At 37.1% G+C, this 15870-nt stretch overlaps 1 protein-coding gene across 1 annotated transcript in view; it reads left to right on the top strand.

The window, feature by feature from the left end:
• The window catches only part of FAR2 (fatty acyl-CoA reductase 2), a 51487-nt gene that overhangs the window by 20372 nt on the left and 15245 nt on the right, over positions 1-15870 (top strand). Inside the window, exons 2-5 of the mRNA XM_065887185.1 lie at positions 1683-1858; positions 5453-5632; positions 12531-12708; positions 14047-14091. Coding sequence (XP_065743257.1) covers positions 1683-1858; positions 5453-5632; positions 12531-12708; positions 14047-14091 — 579 coding nt within the window. The remainder of the gene's footprint in view (positions 1-1682; positions 1859-5452; positions 5633-12530; positions 12709-14046; positions 14092-15870) is intronic.

The raw sequence follows: 15870 nt of genomic DNA, 5'->3' as shown, positions 1-15870 counted from the left end.
CTCAAGCAGCCATAAGTCATCACAGGCCAAAGTCAGACTCCACAGAACCTTAAATAGATTTCTTATGAATAAAATCTATCATGACTCAAAAAAGAGCCTTCTACAAATGCAGTTATTAAAAAGTGGGGTAATTGTACAAATGTTACATAAATTTATCCCAAAAAATCCTGTGTTTGTTGTACAATTAACACAAACTACAAAGGAAAACATTTGACTGGGAAAGCAAATACTAGCATGCTTATGATCCATTATGCCTGTAGAGCTATTAAATGTCTTTCCGAAAGAACCAGAGTGACCTTTTTTGAGAATGTCCCTCAGATACCTTTCAATCCCAGATGTCAAAAAAGCATTGAGGATTGACCTAACTTCTGAATTATTTTCAGAATTATAGTCACACTTACTAAAAAGGCCGACCTTATACTGCAGGAAAATCATAGCTGCAAGACAGAAGTATATTATCTTGCCAGGTCAGTACATGGATTTTATTCCCTTCCCTAGTTGGCTTCATTTAAATTTCCATGTTCCTCTGAACATGGTCTTGCCTGATACAAATGAGACATGATTTCTCTGAATACCTGAGATCAACTTCTTATTACCCAACAGAAAAGCGTTGGGTAGCTCTCTAATGGGGAGGAGAAGCCTTCTGTTAAGGATCAAGCAACAGATGAAAACATTCTTTGGGGGTTAAAAGGGAGAAAAGGATTGTTCGTCTCCACTACTATATTACTATTAAAAACATAGACTAATTTTCTCTGCTCTTAACCTTTCTAAACATTTAACCTTACTTTTCTCGTCCTCACAGTTAACATACCATACCAATACTACAATAAAATTTTATTTTATCAAAGTAGGTTGTAGCCAAGATCATTTCATTAAAATTGTTATTTTCTGAGAAAATGGAAAATACAAATTTAATCTGAGAACTTCTGTGTGGAGGGGAAAGTAGAGACTCTGTTTCATCTAAATAATTGTAATAAAAGCTAAAACTGCCAGTGCTCTTTCCTTTTCCCTGTATAAATAAATTAGAACATTAAAAAATCAACGAAAATCTTATAAAAAGTACATGAGCTCATGTAATCCTCTTACTAGACAATAACTACCATTTATATTAGAATGAGATTATATAAAAATTTTTTTGTTTTACCCATTACAAGTTTTCTCAATTTGTTTTTTTCTAATTATCTTTGTGCTTCTAAGACATCTTGTTAATCTGGTACAATTAACCAAGTTGTTTTGAACCTGTGCTCATGAGACCTTCTTAAAGGCTGGTGATTTTGCTGGTAATTTGTCAAGGCTGTGTAAAGGCTGGTAATTTTGCACTGAAAACAATATTTCCCAAGCAGAAATGGAAACAATCATTATGTATAAACCTGAAGCTGCCTTGGAAGGGAAGAAAGGATGGCACAGGATAAGGATGACTTACTACCCCTCCTTCACCCTGCAGGAAAAGTTCAAAATACACTCCTTACTGGTTATTGGAACTGACTTTTTCAAATTCTATCAAATTAAAAGGAGCAGGAATTATACTAAGCTGACCTTGAACTGCATGCAATACAGCAAATGGTTGAGTCATATTATTACAACTAAAACCAGTTTTTGAGAATTATAATGAAACAAGTCAGTGAAAACAAGAACAGTGTGATGGTGATGATGATCTTTGATGATTTATATTTGTGTTTTAGCTGTTTGAAAAAGTCAAAGAAGTTTGTCCAAATGTGCATGAGAAGATCCGAGCTATTTCTGCAGATCTCAATCAGAATGACTTTGCCATCAGCATGCAGGACATGCAGGAGCTTCTTTCCTACACAGACATCATCTTCCACTGTGCGGCTACTGTGCGCTTTGATGACCACCTGAGGTACATCCCCATTCCCCTCTCACGACTTGTATTATACATGTGTGTGCACATGTGTGTGTGTAAGTTTCTCTATGATTTCCATTTTATTTTTTTTTTTAATATTTATTTTATTCTTTGCTGCATGGGGTCTTAGTTGCAGCTCACGGGCTCTTTGTTGCGGCGCGAGGGCTTTTCTCTAGTTGTGGTGTATGGGATTTCTCTTCTCTAGTTGCGACATGCGGGTTTTCTCTCTAGTTGTGGCATGCGGGCTCCAGAGTGCATGGGCTCAGAAGCTGTGGCACACGGGCTTAGTTGCCCGGCAACATGTGGGATCTTAGTTCCCAGACCAGGGATCGAACCCATGTCCCCTGAATTGGAAGGCAGATTCTTTACCACTGGACCACCAGGGAAGTCCCTATGATTTCTTTTTGTTAAAAAAAGAGAGATTCTCAATGAAAAAAAAAAATACCAAGGAGTAAAACTTCTCCAAAATCTTACTATCCAGAGTTAACCATTTAATATTGTGAAGACCATCCATTTCAGCTTCTTTTTTTTTTTTTTTTTTAACATATTTATTTATTTATTTTTGGCTGTGTTGGGTCTTTGTTGCTGCGCACAGGCTTTCTCTAGTTGCGGCGAGCAGGGGCTACTCTTTGTTGCAACGAGCGGGCTTCTCATTGTGGTGGCTTCTCTTGTTGCGGAGCACGGGCTCTAGGTGCGTGGGCTTCAGTAGTTGTGACTTGCGGGCTTTAGAGCACAGGCTCAGCAGTTGTGGCTCACGGGCTTAGTTGCTCCGTGGCATGTGGGATCTTGCAGGACCAGGGATCAAACCCTTGTCCCCTGCATGGCAGGCAGATTCTTAACCACTGCGCCACCAGGGAAGTCCCTCAGCTTTTCTTTATGTATCCATAATAGAATAGATTTATGTTCAATTTTACCAAAAAAGTGGCATCACATTGAGAATGATGTTTTTTGCAACCTGTTCAATTTTATTTTTAGATATCTTTCATTGTCAATTGATATTCTATTATAACTTGTAATGACTACATGACATTCCATTGTACATGTATATAATATACTCAACCTGTTCTGTATTGGTGGATGTTTTTTAGAGTGTTCTCGCTTTTCGGTATTACAAACAGCTCTGCAGTGAACATCTGTGTCTAATACATTTTTTTCCCTTTGCGTAAATTCCCAGAAGTAGAATTGTTAGACACATCCTAGATGTGTCCAGGTTATGAACAGTTTATATTTTGACATATAATGCTAAGTTGCTTTCCAAAAAGGAGGCATTAATTTATGCCGTTCTTGTGCATATGAATGCTCATTTCTAACACCCACAACAGTACCATATTATAATTCTTTAATTCTTTTTATCATCGTCAATATTAATGCAAATAGCATTGCATATTTCTTTGATATATGATAATCAGAAAGGTTGAAGATGTTTCTTTGATAATCAGAAAGGTTGAAGATGTTTACATGCTGATTGGCATTTTATTCTTTTGTGAAATGCCTGTTTATGTTCTTCACCTATTTTTTCTCTTGAAACATTGTTTTCTTATCAGTTTTAGGACTTCTTGGAAGATTTAGCGTATTAACTCTTTGTCTTTTATAAGGCTCAAAATATTTTAACAGTTTGTCATTAGCTCTATTTTATTATTTACACAGTTTTTCATAATTTCTTCCAGTATTTTTATTGTTTTATTTTTACACTTAAATCTTTGACCCATTTAAAATTTATTTAGCTATAAAGAATAATAGGAAAATTCCATAAAAAAGAAGAGCGATGTAGGTGTGAATGTACAATATTTTTTAATTGCCAAAAGATGGTTATTTTTTAAACAGTATTTATTAAATGATTTCTTTTCACTTTTTGTTTGAAAGGAAACTCTCATAGTATATTAAATTCCTATTTCTGAACTCTTATTCCATTAATTAGGCTTTCTCTTCCAGTACCACAGTATTTTAATGACTACGGTTCTTATTTTATTAAGCAACTATACACACATTTTTTCTTTTTATAGAATTTTCCTGACTATTCTCACCTCTTGATTAAACTTAGAATAAATTTGCCAAGTTTTTTCAAGGGTTGGGAGTTTGATTGAGATTACCTTGAATATGCAGATTGATTTAGAAAAACAACATATTTAAAACATTGACTCTTCCTATCCAAGAACAATATATGCCTGTTTATTCAGTTTTTCTGTTATGACCCTTAATGAAGTTTTATCATTTTCTTCATATAAAGCCTATTCATTTTTTATTAATTTGATACATGTTTTAAATGTTCTTTTTCGAATATGTGCCTTTCTTCCATTATAGTCTCTAAGTTTTGTTTCTATATAGGAAAACTAGTGATTTTTTTATATAACTTTCATAAGTGGACACCTTACTGAATTATGTTATTGTTCATTCCAATTTTTTCAGCTGCTTGTTTGTTTCCCAGACATAATCTGATAGTCATTTAGGGATTGCCTTTGCAGTGTTTGTACTTATTAATTAATTTTATTTTCCTCTCTAATTATAAGGCTGGAACTTCAGAGCAGTGTTAAGCAGTAGTGATTGTTGACATTCTTCTTGGCCCAACTTTAAAATCAGTGCTCCTTACTTTTCACCATTAAGCGTGACACAGGCTAGCAAATTAAAATATACATTTTTAAATCATTTTCTTCCTCTTTTAGTGAATTTATAAAAATTGAATTGAAAATGGATATTGAATGTCATTTTTAAACTTTTCAAAAAATATATATATGATCATGTTTTTTTTTCTCTTTTTGAGTTAGATTAATAGGTTTCCTAATTTTGTATGAAACATGTATTTCTAGAAAGAACTATTTCATTGTCATCACATGTTTATATAGCTTTGTATTCTATTAGGTAAAATTTAGGATTTTGACATCTTTTTTTTATTGAAGTAAAGTTGATTTACAATGTTGTGCTAATTTCTGCTGTACAGCAAAGTGATTCAGTTATACATATATATAAGTTCTTTTTTATATTATTTTCCATTATGGTTTATCACAAATATTGAATATAGTTCCCTGTGCTCTACAGTAGGACCTTGTTGTTTAATCATCCTGTATGTAATAGTTTGCATCTGCTAATCGCAGACTCCCAATCTGTCACTCCCCCACCCCCACCTTGGCAACCACATCTGTTCTCTATTGACATCATTATTTATGTCTGACCTGTACCTTTGCAATAGAAACATATTTCTCATTGTATATTCACTGTTGCGCTCCTCCAATTTATTTAAATTTTCTAATTTAAGTTAGATGCCTAATTTATGTTTTTCATTCTTTTAATGGCTGCTTAAGAAGCCCCTTTATAAATTCAGAGGATTGCGATTTTTTTCCTTCCGGTTGGTTTAGAACCACGTGACCTCTAAATGCAACATGCATCATAGGATTTATGCGCACAGAAAACATCATCAACATATTATACATTCCAAGTATCACATAACTTTGTGGCTGTGACCTGTACTTTTCTTTCTGGTCCTTTGATGCAGCCACAAAAATCAGATGGATATGCCAGTTATTGGAGTGGGTGCAGTTCCAGCAAAATGGGATGTGAGTTGCCTCACTGCATTTCCTTCTGTCTAATCTTCTCCAGACATGCTGTGCAGCTTAACGTCACTGCCACCCAGCAGCTCTTGCTCATGGCCAGTCAGATGCCAAACTTGAAAGCCTTCATACACATCTCTACTGCCTTTTCAAATTGTAACCTGAAGCACATTGATGAAGTCATCTATCCATGCCCTGTGGAGCCAAAAAAAATCATCGACTCCATGGAGTAAGTTGGGTTACATGAGGGGGTGAAGGGTGGGCAGACCGTTGTTCTCTTTGTCTCTTTGTAGTCGTTCATTTATAAGGTAACAAAGTGAGACACTCTTGGAGCAAAATGCTTCGAAAGGGTGCCAGCTTTAACTCCCTGTCCTTGCTATTCCCTCCATCCCCGGTGGAGAATATAGTGCTTGGTGATGGAGCAGGGATAGGGGTAGAAAAGTCCTACAGAAAAGTTGTCTTGAGTAGTTTAGGATTGCATGAAGTACTTGAGGGTACTTTACATGGAAGTTGTTTCTCAATTCTCAGTGAACTCAGCATTGTTACTAGATAAGGGAAGTATCATACATAGTATAAACGTTCAGAAGAAAAGTTTTGGCATCAGACTGGCAAAGGTACTGCAACGTACTAGCTGTGTGACCTTGAGCAAGTTCTTTGGCCTCTCTGAGCTTTAGTTCCTTCATTTGTAAAATGGGGCTAATAATAGCCCCTGTCCTTATAGTTGTGATGATAAAGTGAGTTATATAAAGCAATTATTGCAGTGCTAGGGAGTGTTTAATAGCAGTTAATCAAAAGGTTAATAAAGAAGAACTAATAAAGAAGAGAAATTTCTTCCAAATCTGGTAGAAAGTGTTGGTCTCTTGCTCTATTCAGCTGAGAGGCACTTTTCTTACTGTACTGTTATGCATGAGAGACAGAGGTCTAGCATTTTTCTCTTTTTGCCAACTAACAGGAACCACTTTCTTTTTAGGACATGGCCCTGGTTTCAGAATAAGTATGCTTTTCGTTCTGCCTCTTCATTCTTCTGTTCCATTTACCAAGTTTACCTTGTTTTGTTTGTTTTTTAAAAAGACTCTGCATAAAAGGTATTATAGCAGAGAAAATAGACCATTTCCTGGTGAATTTGTCATATTTTAATTTCTTATAATACTGTATCTTCTATTTAAGATATACTCTTTAAAATGAAGTTTTAGCTAAATCAAGAGTTTATTCCCTTCAGGGCAAACATTTTTATCTCATACAGCTCTGATAATATATTTTTTAACCTGTCATTTAAAAATATCCAGGACAAAAAAAACTGAAAGTCATCTAAAGGAGCAGGAGGTTGCTTAAGTTGCTAATAAATGATGATGTGCTTAATTGGTGCAAAGGAAACTTTCAGAGTCCAAAGTTTGTCAGGATAGTTGGAGAAAAGACACTGATGCCAAAGTCAGTGCAGGAAAGTCGATGTCTAAAGCCTTGGCATGTTTTCAGGATGGAATTGGTTTGTCATTTACTCATCCCCTTACAGCATTGTCTCTGGGTAAATGTGGTGTTTATGGATGTGATAAGCCCAGGAAAGGAGCACAGGCCCATTTGATTCCTGACCCTGCCACTGAGATTCCAGAGGCTCACTCCACTGTTAACCCCCTAACCCCTGACAGACCTTAGCACGATTTGAGGAGGGATCTCTGAGAGGTCACCAGAGAAAAGAGCTAGGAAATGGAGATTCAGTTCACCCATTCCATACCACTTCCTCCCTCCCAAACTGTGTCCAGATGCTCAAAACCCCCAGATTTCAAAGAATAAGCTCACCGCCCAGAGGAGGATTTGATTTATAGTCAGGCATTTGGCACTTTCCATACTCCCCACTATATGTCAACTGGTAAAGGCAGGTAATGAATACATGATTGATTATCAAACTGTAATTGACATGGGTACAAAATTTATGTCTCTCTGTCTTGTACTGCTCTCAGAGAAGAATTATTTTAAAACATATATATATATATATATATATATATATATCCATATCCAAATAGAACTAGGAATAAAATTATATTTTATCTCAACAGAATTCATTTTGAATGCAATTAAGGAAATAAAGGTGCTTTTTTTTAAACAGGGGGAACATCATTACTATAATTTATTTGTTCAGAATTTTATACTAAGGACCATCTGTCCAGCCCATCCCTCTCAGCCTTCCCCTTACATTTGTGCTGCAGTCACACGGAAGTACTCACCCCTCTCTCTCTTACCTCTGGTGAGTTCCTATCCAGACATCAAAGCTCTCCCCTCGGAGCCCACGGGCTCAGGTGGCCGTTCCTGGTGCTCCCAGAGTGCTCATCTTCAACACTGTGCTTAGCACAGGTCTTTCTAAATGTCTGGTTATTCGTCTGTATTCCCCAGTGGACAATGAACTTCTCAAAGGAGGAGAGTATCTTTTGCTCCTTCTTGCTCTCCAGGGCCAGCACATAGTAGGAACTCAAATATTTGCTGAATGAATTAACACTTTTTTTTTTTTTTTTTTTTTTTGTGGTACACGGGCCTCTTACCGTTGTGGCCTCTCCCGTTGCGGAGCACAGGCTCCAGATGCGCAGGCTCAGCGGCCATGGCTCACGGGCCCAGCCGCTCCACGGCATGTGGGATCTTCCTGGACCGGGGCACGAACCCGTGTCCCCTGCATCGGCAGGCGGACTCTCAACCACTGCGCCACCAGGGAAGCCCAAATGATCACTTTTTGATGGAACTGGATGATTGTTGTTCATACCACTCCAGCTGGTATTTTTGTTCTTGTTTCTTTGTTTAGACAAAGCAAGAATAGATGACAGAATTCCATAGCAAGCTGATATTTGGGGATGTGAAGTCTTGTGTATAAAATACCTATATGCCCACATCTTATCCCTGTTTTGGATTGCACTTTTTTTCTTCTTAAACTTTGAATAAAACCTATGTGTTACGTTTGGAATAATGCTTTGAATAAATCCCAGCAGCCCATCACCAACTAGACCATTGTTCACGACTGTTTCAACAATTCCTACATCAGATGGAATTTTCTGAATAATAAATAGCATTAAATTTTAGAATGACAAATAGCATTAAAGTTATTCCTAATAAACATTAGTGCACCTAAATCCAGGTTTGGTTGCTGTGTTTTAAGAAAATATTTTTCTCTGATTTCATCTCTATTCTGTAATTTAGTAACTGTAGTTAAAATAAAATTAGTTTCCAAGAATTTTAGGTTCTATCTCCCTTAGAAATTTTCATTAACAGTAACCCCATGGGGATATGTCATTGTTCTTAGTAGTGCAGGGGTCCTCATTTTTTTAAAGGAACCAGGAGTTAGACAACAGGAAAATGATCAATTTCCCACTACCCTCACTTTGTGTTGTCTTTCAATTCCTAGATGCTTTAATCCATTCAAAGTTCCTGATAGATTTGTATCTATTAAAAATCATACTTTAAGCTACTTGGCCACCAGAAATCACAGCCGATCTGCCAGGTGAAACAGAAAAGTTGTTTCTTGATCAAACACTAATTGCAGTCAACCATGGCAGATGTGCTGCAGGTAGAGTGTGAGAAGCAGGGAGACTGAGGTCACAGCAGCCTCGGTAATGGCCCTTTGGGAAATGCAAAAAGAGGTCAAATGTTGGAAAGTAGTTTTGCCTTCATGCTGAAGAGCACATTGTTAACACTAAGAGTGCTTATCTATTCTAGGGGAAAGGAAGAAGCTGGTTTTAGCATTTGTGCTTTTATTGTCAGGATTGTACAGCGTTAGGATGGCATCTAAGCAGCTGACAAAAAAGCTGTCATTTCTGTGTACCACACTTTAATGCAAATCAGAGCAGGGTTAAATTGTTTCTTAAACAAACTGAGTAATGTTCATGTTGTCAGGTCATTGGAGCCAGAATAGGTGCTCAGTGAAAGTCTATAGGGTAATACAGAGGCCAAGTCACCACAAGCATTAGGCTCAGATATACCCTTTTCCCCAATAAAACGTTCATATTTACTTTGAAGCCTGTTAAATTTATTCTGAAGCCGACTCTGCCAAACTGAAGTTGGTCAACCTTTAACCTTTCAGCTTCCCAGCACTTTTCACCACTGCCGCCAGACATTAACTTCCAATTTTTCTTCATTCTCTGCAAAGACATCCCCTCTCTTACTTGCCCACAGTCTCCCTACAGCCCCACCTCCTTCTGAGTTCACCCATTCTGTCCTATCATTATCCATCTCAGCTTCCCAAACCTTTGCCAGCACATAAATTGGCCAATCAAGAGGACACACATGTACTGAATAAGGTAGCTCGTTCCTGGGGGCAGAAAGGTGATTGGACACAGAGATAAAAAACATAAAAAACATAATCCCTCCTGGACTCATTGTAAAGTGGGGAAACAGACACATGGGCGAGAACATATGGCATGATAATCAAGGGAAGAGCAATCCAGATGAGAGAAAAGAGAGCAAAGCCTACCATGAAGCAGTGTGTCCAGTATTTACTCCCAGACACCTTCTCCGATATCCCTCTAGGTATATCTAGCTTGCCCTGCTTATTGCATAAGAAAATTAGGAGGCAAAATACATATTACTCTTGCTATTTCATTCAGTAAATATGTAAATTATGAAATTAATGATATTAGGAGGTTGAATAAATAAGTTTCAAACCAAAAAAGTAATATTTAGAGGAAATTGTGTGTGCGTGTGTGTGTGTGTGACACACACAGCCTTCTGAAGTCTTCAATAACTTTTTGCTTCTTTTGAAGCTATTTAAGTACAAGTTTAGTATTTGGAACCCATGGGTCCAGACATCTTGAGTACACTGAAGGGCATTGGCTTTAATTTCAGAAATTTTCTTTGGTTTATACGCTGTCTTTTTTCCATGCTACCTTATTCGCTATTTTAAAAACTGATCGAGAACAAACAACAGCAGCAACTCAAACTTTGGTAAAGAAGAGCATGAACTGATTTTAGGTCCTGAAAAGGACATCACTTAACCAATGGCTGTGCATATTTGTTACATTAATCTCCTCTTCAAACCTGGGAAATGGCTGGTTGAGATATGGTCTGTTTGGCTGTATTAGAAAAGATATTGTTAAACCAACTATTACCTTTGTAGATATATCCTTCTTGGTTGTTTTACTAAAAATAGAATGTCTTAGATTTGTTGGCTCATTTTGTTTTATCAAATAGCTCTAGGTGTAGTTGTAAATATTCCTGTTTGTCCTCATATAACCCGAAAATTTAGAACAGGTATAATTATTGCCATTTTTTCATAAGTGAAAATGGAGGAAACGAGAAGATGATACAGTAGAATATGGGGGAGCTACAAATAGTAGAGGCAGACCATCTACAGAACACTACAACTTCTTTTGCTTTGTGTTCTTAGAAACCTATGAAACCAATATTTTCTAAGATGAGCTAACTCACCAAACTTGGGGAAGCCTCCAGGTGTTACCCTTCCATGCACACCAACAGCAATAAGAGCATATGGTACCAGCCATGTGACATACAATCCTAGCATTGCTAGCTTCTGATGTTTTCTTAAAATTGTTTTTTTTTTTACAGCCTTAATAAAATTAGGCCGTATTTCTTCTGACCCAGTTTTTGTAACCTGTATGTTTTTGCAGGTGAAAAAAAAAATGGTCTTAGGTCAGTTAATCCACTGCTGACCCACAAATAAGATGAGATAAAGATAACATTATTAGAAAGATAGAGAAGTGCCTGCATTACCCCTCACTCTCTCCCAACACTCGGATGACTATATAATTGAAATATCTTCTGTTTTTCTAAGTATTTGGAGTTGTTTTTAATTCTAGGAACTTCTCAACCTTTCCGTTTTCAGTGTAAATCAGAAGGAATTTGATACTAGAAGGCATTTGATACTAGGCTAGAAAATACCCAGCACTAGTAGCCGCAAAGCAAGGAAAACCAAACCATCACAGGCAGTGCTCATGTTTCTCTCCAATATCGGAGAGTTACTGAAATTGAGAGTTGTGTTTCTGAATAAGTCTTGGCATTAAGCACATCTTAAATACTCAACAATTTGTCATGGAAGGAAGACGATAACCTCTAATAAGATTTTTCTGCAGTCAAAATTGTATGATTGCGCTGGGTCCGATAAAATAGGAATGAATGTACCAAACGCATGGATTATAAAAATCACACTGACATATAGCCTAATTTTTAAAAACGATATTATATCAAAAGTTTAACCAAATAGATCTACCAGCTAAGAGAAACATTCAATATTTAATCGACGATAATTTGATTGCTTTCTTAGAGAAGATCAGATAGACTTTGGGATTATCAAAATGGTTCTAATGTCTTTTTAAAAAAAGATTAGGCTAATGCCATGGTAACTCAGTTATTCGTGATACAGGTCTTCCTGTAAGTGAAGGTATTTGATAATCACTCTATTAAAGCTGCTTCACAGTGCTATTCTCACTCCACTTGACACACTATTAACAGTTATAAGAGCACTTCAGAACTCATTGGAAATCTCTGGAAATGATTACCAAGTTATTAGCATAGACTCTAAACAGACTTTCAAAATACAGTGCATAGATTTGCTAAAATGTTGTAAGTCTGCTAAGTGTCGTTGCTTTTCTTTTTTGAGGCATTGAGTAGAATTTTTAAAAAATCAAAGCTGAAGGTTTCAAGATGGGTGCCATATGTTCTAACTGGACAACAGTGAATTAGTGGGGCTGCCACTGATGAGCCTCAGAGGACAGACTCTCAAGCCCAAGACCAGGGCAGCCAGCCCACTGCCAGGTGCCCGACTGGCCCTTGCAATGCGTTCACTGAAAGTACCTTCATAGGTACATTCCTGCTGAGAGAAAATAATTGAAGATAGAGACTGAGTCTATATGATCAAGTAGCAGACTGCATAGCTATTGGATAAATCTATCGAGGCAGGAGGCCGTAGGATTCGACTAGTAATATTGGGCTGAGCAGTGGAGAGCAAAGAACTCATCCGTCATGCATCGTTTGGACAGGTATACACTCAAGCCTTGGTGTCCTCTGACAGTTCCTAATTCCAGAACTCAAGCTAGAAGGGGGAAGTTTTCTTTGATTGTCGATGTCTCACAGTTTCTTTTTCGGTCTATTGTCTAACATATGTTGCTAGAATTCTTTTTTACTCTGACTACCTTCAGGTGGTTAGACGATGCTATTATCGATGAGATCACACCCAAGCTCATCGGGGATCGGCCCAATACGTACACCTACACCAAGGCCTTGGGAGAGATGGTGGTGCAGCAGGAGAGCGGCAAGCTCAATCTTGCCATCATACGGCCCTCCATCGTGGGAGCAACCTGGCAGGAGCCTTTCCCAGTAAGCCCACTCGCCTGGATTCCACACTTTGCTTCCAAATCAGCATCCTTCTAGCCCAATTACTCTTTGATGTCTTTTTTTTTTTTCTTTTTAGTATGTATAGCTAAGTACAGCAAATCAAATGTGAGCCCATTATATTAGGACAGAAGTCCACGTTCGGTTCAGGATTTATTCAGCACGGGGCTCCTCTGAGTGTGACACTGACTGTCCTAGAGTTGGGTGGCATCTTAAATTAGCTTTTCATTAACTCTCGTCTCAAAATTGCCATGGGAAATAGTTTTATTTCTTGGCTTCCCCACTATAGTTTAAATATAGCAGAATGTTCTTGATGGCCAAATCGGTAGTATTACAATTGCCAGGGTAAATAGGAATCACGAAGCTCGGAGAAAAGTCCTCAGTTTAGGAATAATAATTTTTATCTCTGTATACTGCTATATCTTTTAGAAAGTACTTTAAATTATACCATCTTTTTTGAAGCAATTCTATAAAGCTTTTGCACCAGATAAATCCAAGCTCCATTACTTACTGACATGCAGGCTTTTGAGCTGTCTCCTCTGTAAAACTGGGCTAATCCCACCCACTGTGGAGGGTTGATCAAATGAGTCGATGTATGAGGTGTGCTTAGTGCAATGCCTGGTCCCTAGTAAAAGGCTCAACTAATATTAATCCCTTCAACTTCTCCTGTCTTCTCTCCCGCTTTACACACACATTTTTGACTTTCACAGATAAAGAAAGAGACATAATGAGGTCAACTGACTTGCTTAGGGCTTAGGAGACAAACTCAAAGAGACATTTGTCTCTAACTGTTCCTAAATATAATCTTTCCTCTAACATCTGTAGGCAAGCTAATACAGATAGACAGATAGATAGCTGGATAGACAGATACATACATACATAGAACGAAAGATGCTATGACTCTTAAAATTGTCAAGAAATGGACATTTCCTACAAACTGTGCTTGAAATGTTCCCCTGAGGAGTTAAAATCAGGCCCAGGTGGGGAAAATGAGCTGGTTAGCAGATTATGATATTCAAGAGGTGACCCAGTTTAGTTCATAAGATGTCATAAACAACTTGCAACCATCCACGATTCCTGCTATGAAATAAATGCTGGCAGAATTTTAATTCTTGCACAAACCAAGTGCATAAAATATCCAGTGCTTTCTCATTGGTCTCTGTTTGAAATCTTAGAAATACTGGATTAGACAGTTCTATCGGCTGGGGTCTCAGTGCTCTTGTATGAAGTTTATTAAGATGAGACTGCAGATGTTCCAAAGATATTAGGATTTTCTGACATGTAGAACCAATTAGAAATCTTTTTTTTTCTTTTTTTTTTTAGGGTTGGGTTGATAACGTAAATGGACCTACTGGGCTCATTGTTGCGGTATGTATAATAGTGTGGAAATAATTACTTGAAAAGTAGTGGAGGGATAGTAACAAAATGCTAGTGTTGGCTTAGCTTCACTGACGCAAAACCATAAGCGTTACTTTACTAACCACAATTGATGCAACTTATTTCAATTTAGCTGATTGGAAAATAGAGGCAGAATGGAATTACTTTAATTATCTGTGGATATCATTATCAGGAAAACAGAAATACTGTGATATCATCAATTACTACTTAGGAGTTTTATTTTTGGAGACTTTTGAACATCTAGTACCATGCCTGTATTTCCCCTTAGTTAACACAAGATGGGGGTGTTTCCCCCTTTTCGCTCTATAATGGTAGCTTGAATTAGGGATGCAATAGAACTCATCCCCAAAGATTTTTAAATTTATATGCGTGTGGATAGAAATTATATAAATTCATAAAATATATCAACATCAATTTCCTAATAGATACGAGAAAGAAAACTACCAGTTGGAGCAAATTTTTCAAATATAAAAACTGATGACTATAGGAAACACTTTTCAACAATAATACTCTCACAGACCAGGAGAAACATCAATCATTCCTCTGGGTCAGCAGCACTTTGTGCATGTCTCCCTGCAGTGGAGACTGATCCAGTGAGCTGTGGTGCTTCCCAGTTCACACTGAAGCATTTTAGGGCCAGAACCACAACTCTACTCTTTAGAACAATGAACAGGACTTCAACTCTTTAAATGAGTTTAAATCTTGTTGGGGATCTCATGTTTCAGACTATGACTTTGTTATTCTCAGAACTAGATCCAACATGAACTACAATACAAATATAAGACAGTGAATTATAACTACTTGTCAAACACGATGACAATGAACTTCTTTCTGATTTCTTTCTTTTTCTGTTCCCTACCTGCCTTCAACTCTTGAGGCTTAGTTGGAGTGAACATTTGGTAACTTAGAACGTAACTATTTTAACATGATCCAAGAGTGAGTTTTATTACATTGTTTACAAAGCTGCATATTAATTCAAATTTTCTAAAATTTTCCAGACCGATTTCCTATGTCCAAAGGAAGGGAAATCAGTTACAAGAAAACAGAAATTAGGAACACAAGAAAGTGCTAACCACTGAAAATTGATGTTGGAAACATACAGGTGTAAATAATCACTTTATAAAGTCACTAAATGTGACTTTTAATTTATTAAATGACTTCTTTATTTATTGACACAACATTTATTAACATGAACAATTCCCAATTCTTACATCTGTATAACATCAGTGATCTGTGAGGTAAACAAAGATACCAAACAAAAAGTAAATAATGGTGGGTTTTTCCCCAAGTGATAAAAAAAGTTTTGTCAAGTAGTAGAATTTTATTAATTTTTAAAAAATGTTTCTTAAACATTTAGTGTCTATTATTGTTTGTAAATTAGTAAACACTAGCAGAAAACAACATCATTTAAGAAATGGTAAGCTAAATTAATGGAGAATTTGGGAACCCTAATTCTTATTGTTTATTAATTAACCAAATACATTAAACCTCTCACAAGTTTGAGGAATTTCACTCTGAAAGGAACCTGAGGACCCCTAGCGGTTCTTGGCAATGGTGGCACTTAGGATGAACTCGGCTGGGAGATTGGACAGGCTGAGAGCAGTCAGCCTTGGCGCAGGAACCTAGTAAGCAGTGATCAGTGCTGGCCGTTATCACTAACAGCATTCGTATTACCTGTCTGATGTATACTTTAATCCCAGCTATTACTTAAGACCTGGTTCAATATTTTATGTCCTTGGGACTTCCCTG

The sequence above is a fragment of the Phocoena phocoena genome, chromosome 11 (genome assembly GCF_963924675.1).
Source record: "Phocoena phocoena chromosome 11, mPhoPho1.1, whole genome shotgun sequence".
Lineage (NCBI taxonomy): Eukaryota > Metazoa > Chordata > Mammalia > Artiodactyla > Phocoenidae > Phocoena > Phocoena phocoena.
Note: the sequence above shows the minus strand (reverse complement) of the source record. Positions and strands in the feature narration are given on the sequence as shown.